General features: G+C 38.5%; 1 protein-coding gene across 6 annotated transcripts in view; it reads right to left on the reverse strand.

Annotated features, from left to right (window-relative positions):
• LOC126915538 (protein NDRG3) overlaps positions 1-15009 on the reverse strand; it is a 34175-nt gene extending 19166 nt beyond the window's left edge. For 2 of the 6 annotated variants that reach the window (XM_050720292.1, XM_050720291.1), the window contains exons 1-3: positions 14614-15009; positions 9039-9457; positions 5157-5210 (exon numbers count right to left, since the gene is read on the reverse strand). In XM_050720292.1, the coding sequence (XP_050576249.1) occupies positions 5157-5210; positions 9039-9253 (269 nt within the window). In that variant the 5' untranslated portion in view covers positions 9254-9457; positions 14614-15009. The remainder of the gene's footprint in view (positions 1-5156; positions 5211-9038; positions 9458-14613) is intronic. The other 4 variants (XR_007710236.1, XM_050720295.1, XM_050720293.1 and 1 more) reach the window with 4 other exon arrangements.
• Between the last annotated feature and the right edge of the window lie 295 nt (positions 15010-15304).

Consider the following 15304-nt stretch of genomic DNA (forward strand, 5'->3'; position numbering starts at 1 on the left):
AAAACCGTAACGTTGAAAATCTGCTAGGCAGACGCCTGATAAGATTTTCACGCGAATCGGACGTTCTACCGGTTTTTTTTTTTTCAACTCCGAAATTGCTTCGTGTTACGTATACGAAAAGAAAAAGTATTCGGTGGAAGGTGTTCGCGGGAATTGCGAAAAACTCCTGAATAGACACAATATCGCTGAAAAGCAGGATTTAATCGGCGGCTGCCTTCAATGACTTAGCGGGCAAAAAAACGGCAGAACTTTCGAGGTATTCGCATAGAAAGATCAGAGAGCTTTAAGCCGAGCTTCAAATCCGCTTCAAACTCGCTGCAAATTAATCGCGGATACCGTGGCCAGTTTCCTAGTTTTGCCAGAGTTAATTCGAAATTTAAAGTTGATTTAAATTTTAGGTCAAATAAACGTCTACGCATGCTCGAAACTGGAGCGGTTAAAACAGATAACAAATTCACTGAAACAGTATCTTTTATTAGGGTTCGTGTATCACATTCTGTGAAATTTACAGTGTGAATGATATTAATGAACCTCGTTAGTCGTCAGATATATTATATCGTAGAAATAATAATATATTATATTTATATATTAAATAATATACCAGGAATCTAACGCAAGCTATAAGAGTCTGTACTAAAACAGACCAGGCACATTATTCCATCTATCATGACATAAATTTGTAATATCTTTAGTTCACGAAGATATTGCAAGGATGTACTATTGACAATCAGTTTAAGAGCTAGACATTTTCAGATTTTTTATTTTCAGGACAGTCGTATCTCGTTGTAACGCGTGCTAATGAAATCTCAAAATAATGTATTTTTTTTAAGTTTTCTATAGCAAATGTTCGAACATTTTCGCGAGTCGCTATACATATATTAAAAAATCATTGCAGTTCCATTATCAATTGGATAATCTTCCTCGCGAGTAGACATAAATTTATGAAAGCACACCGAAGCACGAAATAAAATTGCTGCGGTTAGAAGTAGAAACAAGTCGTATACGGTTTACGGTACCTGTCGAGATTCGTAACGCTTACCGAAGAAGAGAAAATGGTGGATTCGTAAGAAACCATCCGATCGATAAAAAGCAAGCTAACCACCACGAAGGAACACTCGATATCCCTGTCATTCGATATCTCGTTTGTATCCTTTTTACCGATCGATTAACCGAGCTGCACATGACATTTTTTCGTCAGCCAGTGCTCTGTCGCAGAGAGACGCGTGTAAGACGAGGCTGTCGGGAACAGATTGATTTACGTCTTTCCTTTCTGGAGTCAGGCTTTCTTTCGAAAACCAGGTGATCTCGAACGACTGCTCGCTAAATCTATGCTGAATGCAGAGCACGATTCGCTAAAGCCGTTTCACTCAGAGAAAAATAAAGTGTAATCGCTTCTACAGATAAAAATTGATCGAATGCTGAACGTCGAGAAAAATGCATCCCAAAATGTAATATAAAGAGAAAAATGAAATATGGACTATGCATACCATGCATTAACTTCAATCTCACAACAATTCGTTACCTTTCGTTCGCCTCCGATCCTCGAAGAGTCGTTGTAGGGTCTGTTCTAATTTTCAACTATTTCGTGACCTCTTCTCTGGTTTCATGCGCACTCGCTAATTACGCAACGTAGGCATCTCTCTCTCTGTTATTGAAATTTGTCTGCCTCTAAAGGACACTATGATGTTGCACGAGAATTGAATAACGTGGGATTTTCCGTTTTCGTTAATTAGTTGCTACAATGATCGGGATTATAACGCAATGGCAGCGTATAAGATATTTCAGTACAGTTGTTAATTAGTAATTAGAGAATCACGAATTTACCTTCACTTTTTTACCATATTCTCGTTACAGACACTGTTTATAGAAATGTATACTAATATACCTTTATTATGGATTATTACGATATAATTAAGGTTACGATCGGTATCCTGGTTACGTTGCAATCCAGTTGCTGTATGAAGTAATTTCATATTCGTGTTGATATTTCTTTCATTTTAATAACGAAACACGTGACAGAACAAAACACGAACCAATAGTCTAGAAGAGTACGTCTCGCGGAAACCACAATTTCATACGATGGTGTAGAGTTTCCGATTTTCTAATGCTTCGATCACGTTACCAATGATATATCTTTAAGAGAGACACAGATGGTTTCATTGTTTTTATCGAGTGGGAAGTTGAGCTAAGTCCCGAGGATCGTACAATTCAGGTGAATACGGCGTGTTGCCAAGTGGCACAAAAACGAATTTTCAGCGAAAGTAGAACAAAATGACGTATGAGTTCACAGAGTCGTGTCACAAGGAACTCTTACATTTTAATGTCCTGCTAACACCATTTATCATCACGCGTGTCTTATATCGCAGGAGTAAGTGTCAACGAAGGATATGTGCGTATCTATAGATTACTACGTTACGATATCCTAAAAGGCCATATTTTTCTTTTGAATCGAAAATGAAATACTGCGATGCAAAAGAGAAGTTAGAAAAATATATAAAGCAAAGAAGATGAAGTTTGACGTCGACGAACTGACACCGACGATTTTCCAAATATTTTTCAAATATTATCTCTAAATTGCGTATCTCGAGTTTCGAAATGAAACAAAGTCGACTTTCTTCCTTTCAATTCTTCTCAATTTAAGATAAAATGCTTCGAAGAGTCAAAAAGAGGCAAAGGATAAAAGATTAAACTTGATGCGAAAAAACTGCATTCCTCGAATGTCGGGACTGTCCAAATATTTTTCAAATATTATCTCTAAATTGCATATCTCGAGTTTCAAAACGAGACACAGTCGACTTTCTTCCTTTTCAATTTAAGATAAAATGCTTCGGAGAGTCAAAAAGAGGCAAAGGATAAAAGATTAAACTTGATGCGAAAAAACTGCATTCCTCGAATGTCGGGACTGTCCAAATATTTTTCAAATATTATCTCTAAATTGCATATCTCGAGTTTCATAACGAAACACAGTCGACTTTCTTCCTTTTCAATTTAAGATAAAATGCTTCGGAGAGTCAAAAAGAGGCAAAGGATAAAAGATTAAACTTGATGTGGGAGAACTGCATTCCTCAAAGGTCGAGACAGTTTTTCAAATATTTCCCAGGCATTGTCTATAAATTGTTTAATTCGAATTACGAGATGAAACCACAGATTCAACTTTTCTTGTCCAGAGTATTATTTTAAGCGATGTATGGTACTGTCAACTGCCACAGGCTTGTGACACAAATACTACGTTGATCGATATTGCCCATTGCTTTCCATGTAACGCGGAAACTTGGCTCCTATTTGCGAGTAAATATTTTTAAATTGCGCAACTTAACGTTTTCAAGGAAAAGTTGTTTCTTTCTCTAATGACCCGCAGTTAATCCTAATTTCACAGCTAACTCCTCCGCAACGGAGATCAATTAGGAAGAAGTTTATTGGTTGCAATTTGAAGTAGGGCGCCAGTCTGTCTGATTACCCAATTTCGGTACAACAGAGAAAAATAACCGGCAATTCGCGCCATTCCGAACTCTTCTATTACTTACTCGATCGTTCGATTTGATCGTTTCGATCAAAACAAGATGCACTCGAAACTTGTACACGATAATGCGCAATTGATCACGTATCCCCAATGTACGCTTCAAGAGTGAATCCATCTCAAAATTAAATTAATTACAACAGAACGTGTCGATACATGTATACAACAATAAATTGCGAAACGTGTTAGGATTGCGATATATTCGATAGCGGAATTCTTTGTCTCGTGGACACGTTCGAGTCAAGCGTCATTATGTACGAACAGATAGAAGCGTATGTCTCGTAGTTTAATTATATGGGAACAATACGACGTGTTGGCAGAATTAGAAATTTAATGTCGCATCGTGCATCAAAGCGGCTGTTGCCGCTTGGCTCGTCATGAACAGTGTACACAAACGAAGTACATTTGAGACAGTTATGTAACGCAGATTTCATTAAGATTGCCGTGTTAGAAACTGCATTTAAACTTCGCCCATATGCACTTTCTCTGTTAGATAGATCGGTTTCTTTATTTTGTTAAGTAATTCAAAAATATTGAACACAGGTGATTAAATGGCTAGCTGAGACTTCAATTTGCACTTTATTGTTAACTCTAAGGCAGACGTCAAGCGTCAATTCGTACCTGGCTCTTTGAATTAAAAAGAATACGGTTTGGCGCGCTTGAAAGTAGATAGTTTTGAAGAAACCTTGGAAGTTGAGATAATATTTGAGAACTGTAATTGTGTCCAAAATTTATATTTAAAAGGGAGACGTAATTACGTAAATCGCGAAACTTTCCAAGAACTTTCGTACTATTTCGACAAAGAGCGCAACGAAGAGAATCGCCAAAGTTCGTTCGAATAATCGGCTACAAGAATTCCATTTTACCGGTGGAAAATCGAGAAAATACTCGCTTTCCGCGGAACCGGTGCTCCAGATACTTTTCAGGCTTCATCCCGCTGTGTAATCAAAAATATATTTTCCATGGTGAATAACGAAAACAATACACGGTCATTCAATAAAAGTCAGGAGAAATAGGTCGCACGCAATGCCTCGCCATTACAATTTCATTTTCTCCGAGCCCGAGTTAATGCATCGTATCGATTCGTTCTTGCGTTACAACTTCAGAGAATTGCGATAACTTCAATGGAAAAAAAACAAGAAAGAGTGGGGGGGGGGAGGAAAGGGAAAAAAGAGAAAAATGTTCGTGCAAATATGACACCGGTTCGAAATGATCGTTCTAGATTTTTATATGGAGAGACGTGTCTACGCTCGCGCCTCTGACATTATCAGCAATTTATCGAAAGCAAACCTTGACTTGTCTGTACATTTGAAAAGAAGGAGTAACGTTGCCACTCTTAACAACGTAACTGCCTATTACCGTGACGATCATTCGGCTTTACCGATATCGGGGTCAATGCCAATTCTCTCTCTACGGGATTTGAAAATCCCTACGGGACAGCAGATGGATGTCAATGAATATTACGTGTACGTACAGGTCGCTTCGATCAGCTACAACGAGTTTCACTCTTGTACAAAATCAACTGCAGTCTACGTACATATATGAACAGGGTAGATCTATAATACATATACGTATGCCACACATAGATACGTATACCACGCGACTACGTTCTACATTGTTTGTTTTCAACGAAACTTACCCCAAAAGAGCAGATTTCTCGGGTGTGGCTGCTGTCGGCATCCTGTTTCTTTCCCTAGAACAAAATAGCGGCGAATAATAACAACACCCGGCCCTAGCGGCTTACGGCCTCTACCCGGGTACCAACGACAAATATTAGCAGGCAATATAATTAAAACATTTCAAATACATTATTTTAAAAAACCGATGAACGATCATCTATACCCAAAAGTCTGAATCATTTGTCGTATCAGTATGAAACACGTTTTCCTAACCGCACCTCAAGCATACGCGATATTGTCGAGGTTCCAAGCATTATTTTCCGGTCAACGATCGATCGAAATACATCATAAATTAATGTCACGTAATTTTCGTTGACTTGAACCGCCCAACGGGGGAAATAGACTTGAAAAACGATAACAAAGTGAACCAGAACGATCGAACGCATCGTTGAAACAAAAAGAAGCTTGGGCTGTTCCCCGCAGAGGAAATCGAGGATCCGTGCGGTTAAGAGACGCGTCGTGCTGAATACGGTTGGTGTGTCGCCGTTCTCGGAGGATCGACCTCGCAGGAGGATCTCTCGAACCGAGAAGCCGGTTCCACAACGCACGCGCTGTCGTCGCGCGCCACGAAGCACACGCTAATGCAACTCGAGCGTTGCGAGGACAAAGGAACACACATCCGACTACGTGCATGCAAAAAAAGATTACTACTAACGATAATAACAATATAACACCGGTGATAACGTTACAGAAATTCATTTTCAGTCGTTATATAACGAAACACGCGATTACACGCTTGATATTCCCCTTTTCGAAAAAAATTTAATAATGGTAATTCTTTCATTTTGATTATATGTTATAATATACATTTAAGATTGAAATAATTCTCTGTAACATTATTTCTTACGATCGATTTAGGATTTATTGAAAATGTTATATGCTACAGCGTAATGTGGTAATTAGAGTTTTAAAAACACTAGTAATATGACAGAGAAAAATTACACAGGTATATGCTCAAGAAAAAAACTTCACTGTCAGAATGTGTACAATTTGTTGCCGAAAGGAATCACTCTGATTTAAACGAATGTACGGAAATTCTCAGAGTGTTGTAACATAAATCAAAGCGTATAATAATAATGCATATATATGTATGCTTTCATTGGTACATGAAATAGTCGGAAGATAAATAGCAGATAGATACCGGAAACGTAAATCAGAATAATAGCTTCCTATTACAAAGAGCACAGCTTTGTATTCTACTGAACGTATATATCACATTTTTCAAAATTTGTGATTTATATCATATACTTAATCTCAAACATCACATTTCCTGTCTTGCTCAATTCTCTACTATCGAATCAAAGTGCGCATAACGCTATACGTTCCATAATATTTGATCTCGTCGTAGCAACATATAAAAATTCATTCATAAATATGAAACAGAATTTGTACTGGATTTATTGGAAACTTTTCTCCGCCGATATTACAAATGATATAGACTTATCAGTGGTCTGCACTGTAGACTATAACCTAGATCAGACCATTATCCCTATATGTTCACATCTTATGAAACTGATATTGCTATGTATAATTCAAAAACGTCCCAATCTGAAAGGATCTTCTATCAAAATGAAATATTACCTTAGATCGTTTAGATAAAATTATACAAATTCTTCGATAAGATATTAAATTCTTCCCTCGATGTCTTTTCAGAGAAAGAGAAATATTAAAATTGCTTTCGCGTTGTGACATCGTTATCCTTAATTAAAATTCGGTGCACAACAAACTTATCACCAATGTTGCGTTACGACATTCGCTCAGGTTAGCATAGATAAGGCGGCAAAGCAGCGAGCACAAACATAAGCGATAAAGAGGAAAGCAGAGGAAGTCGAAAAATTAGACAATGAATATAATACACGCGATACAAGTGCTAGGAAAGGAGTGACGTTCATGTCGCACGATGCGGCTTACCTCGTGGCCTGCTTTTGTACCCAGACCGATCAATAGTCGCACCACCAACTTCCGGTCCTAAAGTCCGTCCGTGCTTAAGGTTAAACCAGTCTTTGATTATTCTGATAACAGGGACACGCGTGTGCCTAATTCGATTCGTCGTTAGGCTGGAAGGAGTTCACATCGAGAAGCGATCGCAAGATCGAAATCGTTGGAGCCACGTTGTCGTGGTCGTGCTATCGATTCTTAATTATTCTCAATTATGGAGCACTCGCAAATTTAGGACGTCGCCATCCAAGAAATTGTGATTGGAATTTGAAAAACAAGAACATCGCGGATGCAATTTCTCGTTTTTAAATGGAACGATTAAATCGGGTGTTCCTGAACATTTTTCGTTTATCGAATGTTGGAAAACTCCGAGATCGTTCGTGTTGTCCCGTGGTTTATTCGGTAACAACAAAACCAGGGAAAACTTTTGTGAATATATTATGTGAGATACATCTAATTGAAATTTCATTAACATTCTAATAAAATATGTATTCTCAAACTCGTCTTTTTTAACAACATAATCATAATAGTCGTGTTTCATTACAGTGATAATGCAATTTCGAAATACAATACACATAATATATTTATGAAAATTCCTACGATATTGTTTAAACACAACACGTACTTCGAATACCGTTTTAAGCCACAGTACGAATTCAAGTTACAGAGTTCAACGTAGCAGGAGAAAGGTATTAACCCTGTTGCCGTCATCGAATTATTACGTCTCAACCTCACTCCTGTATCATTAAGGGAACAAATTTCTACCGTTTTAAAACCAATTTTATAGTAAAAAATTGTCACGAGAAATTGGACGTACCAACAACGTCTGTGTCGCATTATTCTTAAATTGAAAGGAAATAGGTTAAAACAAGATTAAGAGTCGAAAATGATTCAAAGAATGCTGCACGTTTAAAAGAGAAAAGAATCCATCTGCGCAAAATATAATCCCTGCATTTATTCCAACAACTACACGATATTTTCAGACAGATTACAAACTTCTTTATAGGTTCTATTTCCGAAGTTCGTTATTGCAAGCAGTTAGTAAGTCAGACGTATTAGTAGCAATAAAATTTAATAATCGAAAAGCCACCATCCCCGTAATTTTCGTCATATTTCTTCCAAGTACACAAAGTAAGTTTCTGTAATTTTAGTGACGACCGGTTTAAAAAAGCAGCAGGAAACTGTAACGATCGATTCCTCGACGTCCCAGTCCACCACCGTGGCCAATAGCAAAAGCACTCTAACCGTACCGCCGACATTTTCGACCTCGAACCGATCATTCACGACCTCCTTAGCTTCTGCCCAGGTTACCTCGTCATTGATCGAGTTAGTCTTTCAATACGAAATCTCTCTTTGATACGAACAATGCTATCTCACTGAGAAAGTATTCGATAAGCTCTAAGGAGGTTCTTCTCTTTAATATAGAAATAATTTCAATTCAATTAATCGTAATTTGAATGTCTATGAAGTCGCTAACTTAAACCAGCGTATTATATATTCTAAATAATGCAAAATTATTAACAATGTATTAGGCATTCGATATCATACAATAAATATATACAAGTATCATAAATTTCATAAGAAGATAAACAATAATAGCATTCCATAAATTACTAAAAGGATCGGATGCACCGTATAACGATTCAATATTTGATAACTCTGTATCTAGGTTCTTACTTAAAAGTCAGCAAAACAGATCGTGCATCAAATCTGCTAGTAATCAGAATTACTTACAGAATTACTTCATCCGCGACTTGCGATGAGTAAATCTTGAGTAGAAAGGCCCGAGGTCGAGAAACAACGAAAAGACGAAGCGAAACAGCGTGTCCCGCGACCGTCACCCCTACCTGCCGACCGGTTTTTCCCCTGTATACGCAGACAATAACGTATATATAAGACATTACCTTGAGACGATCGAGACGCTCTCACGGCGGTCCACGATCAGCGGATCCTTTTTCCTTAGCTCGACCTTGGGCGAGGCGAAACTGAAAGCCTTCTTGACACTCTCGAGGACGCTCTGCCCGGTGGTCTGTGTTTGGTCGACGATCGTTGTACTTTTGTACACGTCTTCGCCCAGGTCGCCTAACGACCTGTACGAAGCGCCAATACCTGCCGGCATGGCGACGTTTCCGCTCGCTGTTGCTCGCCCACGATGATAAAACCCAACCCCGACTCGGACGACCTATTCGGACGTCTTCGACAAGGATGATCCTGTCCACCGTTGCGGTGGATCTACCTCTGACTTCGATGTTCTTCGCCGACACGCGTCCCACGTTGTTCTCCTCTCCGATTGCTGCTTGCTGCTGTTGCCGCGTTGATGATGCTGATACGCGTGCCCGAAGCCGAGATACGCCAATATCGTGCGTCAACAAGGCAAACGAACGGGCAAAGGGGCAAATAAAGAAAACCCAAGATAAAGAGGTTCCATGTGAACGCGCTCGGACTATCGATCGAGGCATTGGCAAACGATTCTCTGATGGAACGGCCATCGACTTCGTTTCAGTCGCAGGTGGTACGACGCCACGAATACGGAGACGTAATCCACTGACTTCCATACTTTTACCAGTTAGGATGTCGTATTGCGTAACCGTGGCGGTAAATGTTTTGATATTGGATCGCATTTGGTCACATCTTTTATTGGTTACAACGTTTCGTTGAAGCATACATTTCTTTCGCAACTGTAAATGTTTTATGGTTGAAACTTGGAAAGTTTTGGAATTTTGGAATTTTGGAGTTATATAAACGAACTACGGTAAGTACGATAATGGAAGAAAAGTATCATTTGTGGAGCGAGTTATGGATAGTTCTATTTCATTTTTCTTTCTCGTTTGATTAGTACAGAAAAGAATATTTAACGTTTCAAGTTTAACCAATTTATTTATTTTCCTCTAATTTCATTTTATTTAAACGGACGTTTAACGAATTTCCGTTTAAGATATCCACAGGCAAACCGTGTCGAAATATAGAATTATTCCAGTGTTTTCAGTATTGTAGATAGCTTATCTATGACACGTTAATGATTATTACCATTGGAACGTTGAAATACTTTCACTCCAGCACAGAAGTTATGTTTAAAACTTTCAACTAATAGTCGTTATGTAATACATTATAATTAAATAAAGCAAGGCGATTCGCTTCGCGATTAACCGAATCGTTAAATAATCATATATAAATATACCGATAGAAAGATTTAATCAAAATTTTAGTTTGTTTATAGTATTTCTTTCTACCTATATATTTAGACGCAGATAGTTTACGTGATACGAACCATGTTAAGCAGGTATATTTTAATATGAGCTTGACTTTAGTTTGAAATTCGGAATTTATAGTGCCAGTCATAGAGCAAGGGTGCTTGTAATTCGTACCTCGTTGGAACGCGTACTTACGAGAGGAGAATTTTTCGGTTGAATTCCACAAAAATGTGCTTACCAAGTCAAAGTATGGATTTATGTATATCAAGTATAGCATATATATATATAATTAACTCGTGTAATTCTTTTGTTCTTGTTTTCAGCCTGCTTTTATTAACGCCCCGATACCTAATTTTCTTAATTACTCCGTTTTTCTCGTTAATTCATTTTCGCTCGGTAATTTCCTCTTTCAAAAAAAAAAAGAAAAAAAAAAGAGAAAAAGAATGCAGGTACATCTCGTTTAAATTACTTATATTCGAAATCATTTTAAAGAATATTAGTGACAAATATTCGTAATACCGTTTTACTTTTTTTTTATATATATAATCCAACTTCATTATATTATATGAATACTTATTAATTATACTTATTAATTATTAATACTCCATTAATACTTATATGAGATTTTTATTCGTGATTCGACTCAAGTGAACTTTCCGCACGTACAGCTGTATCCACCGACGTTCTCATCTTAATGTATTCAAAATCGAGCAAAACCAAACGCGGTCGAAAGGTATGAATAACACTACAGTCGCTCATTAATGCTGTACATCAAGGATCGTTGGAAGTTCGTGACGTCATTATATAGGAGAAAGGACAACTACACCTGTCGTTACTCGGTTGCAATTGCCATTATGTTTCCGATGACTCAACACCAACCACTGCTTATTCCAAACACCATAACTAAATGAAAGCAGGCAGACTGTTTCATAATTACTCGAACTGTTATGCACATATTCACGCATGAACATACACCGATACAAAAATTGAATTGAAATTGCAGAATTTAATCGTTAGAATTTATTTCCATGGTTATTTTTATCGTTTTTTTTTTTCTCGTTCGTGTTTAATCACATATGAAAAAATGTCATTGAAATTGTAGGATTTACTTCTATCATTTTCTATCGTTGTTTCTATAGTTGGTGTTTTTATAACGTAACGTCTTTAATTCGATAAATTAGAGAGGAACGACGAGACTGATGTTGTCTGCGTGCACCTGTCTATTCTTAATTGACGTTCCTTAATTGGTTTCTAGCTAAGAAAGGGACAGATGTTGCGCTTTCAGAACTAATAGGACGTTTCCTGTGTATGCCCTTCCTCGATTCCAGATCTCGATACACTTCTCGAGATTACGGGATCGCGTCTAAATCATCTAACGCGATATCTTCATCTTTTTTCCGAACGTTTGACATTTCCATTAATGTAGAAAGGCTCTTTACCTACGAATAGAATCGTTTTGCCATTACCTCGTCGACAAGTCTCCGCGAAACAAAACAAGAAAACAAGACAAGGAAGTAAGATAGGTGTCAGGAAACATGGCTCGGCATGCACAAAATTCAATGACTTAGTCATTACACATCGAGACATTCATGCGTGGCCGCATGCCAATTGCAAGGTGCAACGCTTGTGCGCCTTTGTGAAAACACGCAGATGCTGAGAGAGAAGCGAAAACGGTGATCAGTGGCCGTGCCAATTCGAAATGGTTACGAAATTGCTCGACTGTGTACGAAAACATTTTCAAAATTCGAATGATCACACGGTTTACTGATTACACGCTTCGCCGGTGATTTTGGACGTGTATTTGCACATGTATCCGAGAAAACAGGCACGTGCATGCAGAAGTTGTGAATAAATAAAAAGCCTGATCGAAGATTCGATGTTCGATCGATTTTTATATTTTCCTTATTATTTTGTTACGTGAGACCTCTTGCATAATAATTTGGTAACTAATATTAGTGAATCAACAAGGGATAATTCGTAGGTTGTAAACTTTTATTTAAGCCTTTGCCAAGTAATTTTTACGATTATTCGTAATTAAACAAAAATTATTTAAAACAATTTATTGGTATTATTAATTTACAAGTTTTTAAATTTCACGTCGAATACTATAATCACGAATTTTAATTTGTAACATGTACTCGCAGAACTTGTCACCCGTCCTCCCGATTTAAAATATTCTATTTGACATTTCGAATCTGAAGAAAACTGCAGTTATATCATTTTCTTTCTGCCATTTCTTTCTTCATTCAATTTATAATATTTAAGCGTAATTGTCTATGAAAGAATCTATGAAAAATTTATGAATCTATGGAAAATAAAAGAATGCTAGATAGAACATTTTAATTAAAGTGGATAGTTCTCATTAACAAATTTCTTATGGTTGTCTAAGAGAATTTATTACTACAGATAATTTATAATTTTATAATTTTATATTGGATCATACAATTATACGCTTGTTTTATTACCAAACTTCTTCTATCATGTATGACGAAATTTGTCAATACTGTTAACTCACACTTGTCAAATTTTACTAATAATATTAGTTCAATTATACAAGAGGACCACGAATTCATTTCGTATCTCATTATTTGCGTTTGGACGAATTCGCATGATGTCGAAGCGACGATAACGATCGATAAATTATACCCGGGCTGGATGTCGCGAAGAAAATAACGCCTCGTAACGCAAGCGTTTAATCCGGTCGACGCGACCCGCTTCGCTAAAAAGAAATTTCTTTTCTACGATGTCCCGTTATTGACCGTAAAAACGAAAGCGTAAATCACTTTTTACGAGCACGACCCTCTTCGGAACACCAAGGGGTATTAACGTGGCGATTTGACGGTCTTCCTGTCAATTAGAACCTCCACTCACCAAGAAATTTCTTTCTTCGACTACGAAGACCGTTATATTGTGCATTACGCTCGTGGCCATCGAGTTCTCGTAACGTGATATAGAAAAAAAAAAAAAAAGAAAGCAAAAATAAAGTCACGACGTTTCAGGGTAAGATTATAAATATACAATTTAAACGCGCAATTGGTTTTTCATTTTATCGGAGCTCCTCGAAGTTCTATAAATTCTTTAACCCGATAAAAGTACGCGGCATATTACGATTAAAAATGGGATCACTTGTCCCTTCGATAAACGTTACTTGAGGTAAATACTTGATTTTAAACCTTGCTGTAAATATAAACGCATACGTTACAAGCATAGCCCGAAGAATTTATATTTCGTGGTTGACGCGCGTATGGGAAAATAAATCGATAAGAAAGAAGATCGTAAAAAGCTCGATACACGTATGTAGATTGACGAACGAAAATAAACCGATTTCCGTATTAAAGAATGACCCCTGTTTGTTCTACAGCCCGTTAATTTGATATTCGAGCGTAGCCGTGAAATCCCATTAAACTTTTATCACGAACAGGAAGACAGTCGTAAATATTACAAGCTATTGATGAAACGTTCGATTCCAACCTCTCCGATCATTCTCTCGAGTCGTTCGATTAAAATTACTCCACAAACATGTACGATGCGTCGTATAACTTATATAAGCTTCGTACGACCGTGGAAACAACTATGGGGATCAGCTGCGGTCTCCGACTCGTATATGCATCTACGTGTGCGTGTGTGTCCACGCACACGTAGGAATTTTTCAAAGACAGAAACCACGGCGATCGTCGTTTTCTCCGAAAGGTAAAATTGCTGCAATAGTAGAAATGTATCGGTGCGCGTTTGAATCGTAGCACAGGAGGGTCGTGTATTGATTTTTCGCGTGGATAGCCGCGTGTATAACGTCTAACCTCGTTTCCCGTCGAGTAATCGCATACCCGGGCTACCAGTGTGACGTATCGAGCTCTCGATCGTATCGCTGACGCACTCTTGCGACAGTCAATGTTAAATCCCGTAGTGGCGGGAGCTGGTTTAAAAAACGTAAGGATGAGAATGGAGATTGATGTCGCAAGGTGAAGCTCGACCTTCGCCCTATGACTCATTTCGAGTAACGTCGCTGTCGGTTATACTTAATCGCCACAGTTCATTAAAACAGAAAGAGTCGTGTGAAAATGTGGCGAGGAAATGAACGCCCGAACGCGCGCACATACATACAGACACGGACAGACGCACTTACGCGCGTTGTAACATCAGTGATAGAGACGACAAAGACAAACGCAATCGTCATCGATCGGAATGTTATACGTCGTGTTGGGGAATTTCTTTTTATTACCTGTTCGATTCTCGCAAACAGGTCTCGACTAGGAAATTGCGCGTGGTTGGTGCACGACCTGTGACTCACCTCGTCTTGCGCGGCTCCCGCTGCGGAATTCTGGTACCGAAAAAGAGTTGCAGCTTCTCTGCGACTTTCGAACAGGATAGTACGGAAACAGAGACGCGACAGACGATTACGAAGCGTTAGGGATCTTTGTGTTCGCTCTTCTTTCTGTTGCTCGATCCCTTCGCGACAGCTCTCACAGCTAACTCGTGATTTTGTCTTTTCGTTCCTTAACCGACGCGGTGCTCTGACGTAACTTTCGTCGTTGTTCCCTTCTTTTCCTTCGTTTGCCCTTTTTCGTTTCCGACGTGTGACGTGTGAAAACGCACCACGAGAGACAAGACTAACGAGAGACCGTACCGTGTTCTCAAAGGCACCGCACGATTACTATTGGCCCGAATACACGACTCAGACTACAGACTGGTCAATGGGAATGCGCGTCGCTTCGTGCGCGGTGTAGAGCGGATCGAACCGGTTACGGACGGTCTACCGACATCTGGCTGCAAGATGTAGGATCCTGATACAAGAGGGAAAACATTTACCTGACTACCGGCCAACCTTAATCGACCTTGGATAACACCAACTTTTGTTTTATCCCGAAGGGTTTGCTCCGTCGGCTCTGTAGGAATCCATGCTACCTATCGCGCTGTTACTATGTATTTAGTTGCTTTATCAGAGTGGAGTCGCCGTTGCACGTGCTTAGATTTAACGATAT

The sequence above is a fragment of the Bombus affinis genome, chromosome 4, assembly GCF_024516045.1.
Source record: "Bombus affinis isolate iyBomAffi1 chromosome 4, iyBomAffi1.2, whole genome shotgun sequence".
Lineage (NCBI taxonomy): Eukaryota > Metazoa > Arthropoda > Insecta > Hymenoptera > Apidae > Bombus > Bombus affinis.